Source organism: Phoenix dactylifera, chromosome 9 (genome assembly GCF_051530095.1).
Source record: "Phoenix dactylifera cultivar Ajwa chromosome 9, Ajwa_hap1_PhDact_Kaust_v1.1, whole genome shotgun sequence".
NCBI lineage: Eukaryota > Viridiplantae > Streptophyta > Magnoliopsida > Arecales > Arecaceae > Phoenix > Phoenix dactylifera.
Genome location: NC_143198.1, coordinates 4,829,288 through 4,832,436, shown reverse-complemented (window position 1 = coordinate 4,832,436; position 3,149 = coordinate 4,829,288). Strand labels below are relative to the sequence as shown.

The window sequence follows — 3,149 nt, the reverse complement described above, 5'->3', positions numbered from 1 at the left end:
ATATATAATTATATTGTACTAATTATAATTATGTGCTAAAAATTATAGTCTGCTTAATGAAGGGACCGGGTATTAATTTACTGTAATACTTAAATGGTATCTACATGGTCTTACGACCAAATTTGATGTTTAGAATACGCTGCCGAAGAGAAACGGAGCTGAATCAAACGACGAAAAGCTTTTTGCGACCCGCTAGTCTCTTTCACCAATCTTGTCCATTTGCGTATGTTACATAAAGAAGATGAGACTGCCAAATTTAAATTAAAATATCAAAAATATCAAATTAAAGTACGCATGATTCTCCAGCTGAAGTTGATATTTGGACAATTGGAACTGCAAGAGGACTGTAGGGATCATAAAAACATCTTTTAAGCAAGTTAAAATAATAATAATTCTACGTACGTATTCGCGCCTACACAATGCATTGCAATTCTTAATCTCTAATATCTTTCACTTAAATTTAATAAAACACCAAAAGTCCTTAATATTTCGGTGAACTAAAAACGAAAGGAACATATGTACTAAGGTTTCCAACATGGAATATATATAAAATTACTGCAACTTCTTGTCAATCTTTTATTTTCCCAGAATCACCAAAACCTTTTATTTTTATGGACAACAAGGGATCATGTCCAGGTTTTCAAACCCCAAACGTCTTCATGCAAAGGTAATATATATCATCCCAGGTCTTATTCTATGAACCGTACTAGTTATAATAGTACAAATACTCTCCCTACCATCAGAAGAGCCCTGTTAATTAATATGGGCGCTGCCCCACGATGTTGCCTGGAGGCTTATAGTTGCAGATGATGAAGATGGCACCGCTGTTGCACTTCACCCGAGCGCAGCCGATGTTGGTGGAGTCTCGCCACACCACCTGGGTGTAGTGGCCGCACTGGTGCCCGGAGGCGCAAGTGTTGGTGTTGTAGTCATACCACTGCTTCTCATCCACCCACGACTTCACAGCGTCGGCCGCCGTGAAGTCGGCACCGGACCCCCAGAAGAGGTTCTCACCGTACGGTCCACCGGAGTGTTTGAGCTGGCAGTCGCCGATCCGCTGGTTGGCGTAGTTCTGGGCGTAGGCAGCCACGGTGTCGTCCCACGACACCGAGCCGACGCCGACGGCTGCCCGGGCTGCGTTGTGGGCACTCACGAAGTCTTGGGGGGAGTTTTGGGCAATGGTGGTGTGAGCCATGGCCAAGAACACGGCACAGGCCAAAGCTAAGGTTAGGTTTGAGAACTTCATGGTTTCACCTCTCTCTCACGATAAACTTTGATCCTGTTGTTTTTTCTTTTTGATTGGAGAGAGAGTGTAGGGGAGGGGGTATTTATAGTCGAGGGATGGTGCTGAAGTCCGAGTTGGGCCTTGAAAAATCTTTGCTCAGAGTTATCAAAAGCCTCACGCTTTCCAGGATCACGAGAAGGATTAGTCTTGGGAGAATTGGACGGGAGCCTAGCTCATGCGTGTTTTACTTACCTTTGTCCGTGGACATAAGGATATGTTAGATAATGCGTTCTGTGGACCCTTAACCTGTGCTGTTGCTTTTCTTGTACTGCTGGCAGTTGTTGGTTCTAGAATAGAGGTGCAATTGAGTTCGCCGAGTCGAGTCGGGCAATAAAAGCTTGAGATCACCATTTATCCCAAAAAATTAAGTTTATAGGATGAAGTAGATTTATTTATATATTTATATTTTTTCTACACTCCTCCTCACATGTGGGCGGTACTTTTCTTTTAATAGGCGAGCCCAACATGTGAATTTGAATAATAGAGTTAAAGAGTGCAGAGACAGGGTTCGAACTTAGGACCTCTTTTCTGATACCATTTGTAACAATCCAAGATCTCACCTAAAATGGCTAGCCGGAAGGTATTATTTGGATTCCTTGATATATCCTGTATAAGTACCCAACGAATAACTAATATGGGATTGAACACATGCCCTCACGGGTCCTCACATACTTCCCTCATTCAAGCCCTGACGTCCTCGTCAGGTTAAGGGTTCAAATCTATTCAAATCTAATCATAAACACCACGATTGGCCCGTAGTCAGCCCCAATGGATCGTGCTGCAGTGTCACCTAGTCCACATAGGTTATGGGCCGGATCCGCTCTGATATCATGTTAAAATCACCATTTGTCCCAAAAGCTTAAGCTTATAGGATGAGGTAGATTTATTATATATTTATATTTTCTTACAATAAAAGCTTGACATTTATCCGATTCAGATTCGTAACTTGACTTGAGATGAATCGAGCTTTAGTATCCAACTTTGTATTCAATCCGATAAAAAAAAATACTCAAGGTCGACTCAACTCGACTCATATATCAACCGAGCTATACTTGAGTTCGAATTAAAATTCGAATCTTAATTATAATTAAAAAATATAAATAAAAATTAGAAGCTCTTACAAAATAAAAAATTATATTTTAAAAGTATATATTATCAATAAAATATAATATTATTAAAAATATATATGCTGAACTAGGCTTGCGAGCCTTTGAGTCGAGCATTTTGCTACTCAAGCTCAAATTAAAAAACCGTTCGAGCTACTCGAGGTCGGTAATAGTCGAGTTGAGTTGAGCTTGGTCCGAATCGAGCTCCAGCAGCTCGTGAGCTACTCGGCTCATTTGCATCCCTAGTTCGAACCCCTCATAGCTCGTGAAATAGCATTAAGCGGCACATAAAGGAAAAGTTATGAGAACATCTCAATGCATAGCCATCCTCTCTTCCATGTCAGTGGTGTAAAAAGGCTAGGGTGGAAAAAGATATGAAAAAATAACATACAACATATTATGTCTTAATTGCAGCAATTTGCTCCCTTAGCTTATGACAACTAAATTTAGCCATGCAGTAAGAGTATAAGGATCTAGACAACATGGCCAAGATTGAAAAACCCCTGTAGACATATGTTCAGTCCTATATCGGCTATGAATTGCAAAGATCTTGGATACTTAATTATATAGAACTAAAGAATTCAAACAACACTTTTTGGCCATGCTTTTTGGGCGAGATTCTGAGTCATTACTCATTGAATCGAAATAGTTCTGACTCATGACTCTTGTAGACCATAGAACACTACACGACCTACCTATTTAGATCTAACTATGGACCAATCGTCATATTTGTGATTAGATTAAACTAAATTTTGTAT

At 40.1% G+C, this 3,149-nt stretch overlaps 1 protein-coding gene across 1 annotated transcript; it reads right to left on the bottom strand.

Moving 5' to 3' along the window:
• Positions 1 to 552: 552 nt before the first annotated feature.
• LOC103712272 (pathogenesis-related protein PRB1-3-like) lies at positions 553 to 1,320 on the bottom strand. Its single transcript, XM_008798750.6, has one exon. The coding sequence runs from the start codon at positions 1,244 to 1,246 to the stop codon at positions 758 to 760; it is 489 nt and encodes a 162-aa protein (XP_008796972.3). The 5' UTR covers positions 1,247 to 1,320; the 3' UTR covers positions 553 to 757.
• Positions 1,321 to 3,149: the final 1,829 nt, after the last annotated feature.

What these genes read in the sequence shown, in the direction of transcription:
- LOC103712272 (XM_008798750.6), bottom strand. Translation starts at nt 1,246, where the DNA reads ATGAAGTTCTCAAACCTAACCTTAGCTTTGGCCTGTGCCGTGTTCTTG.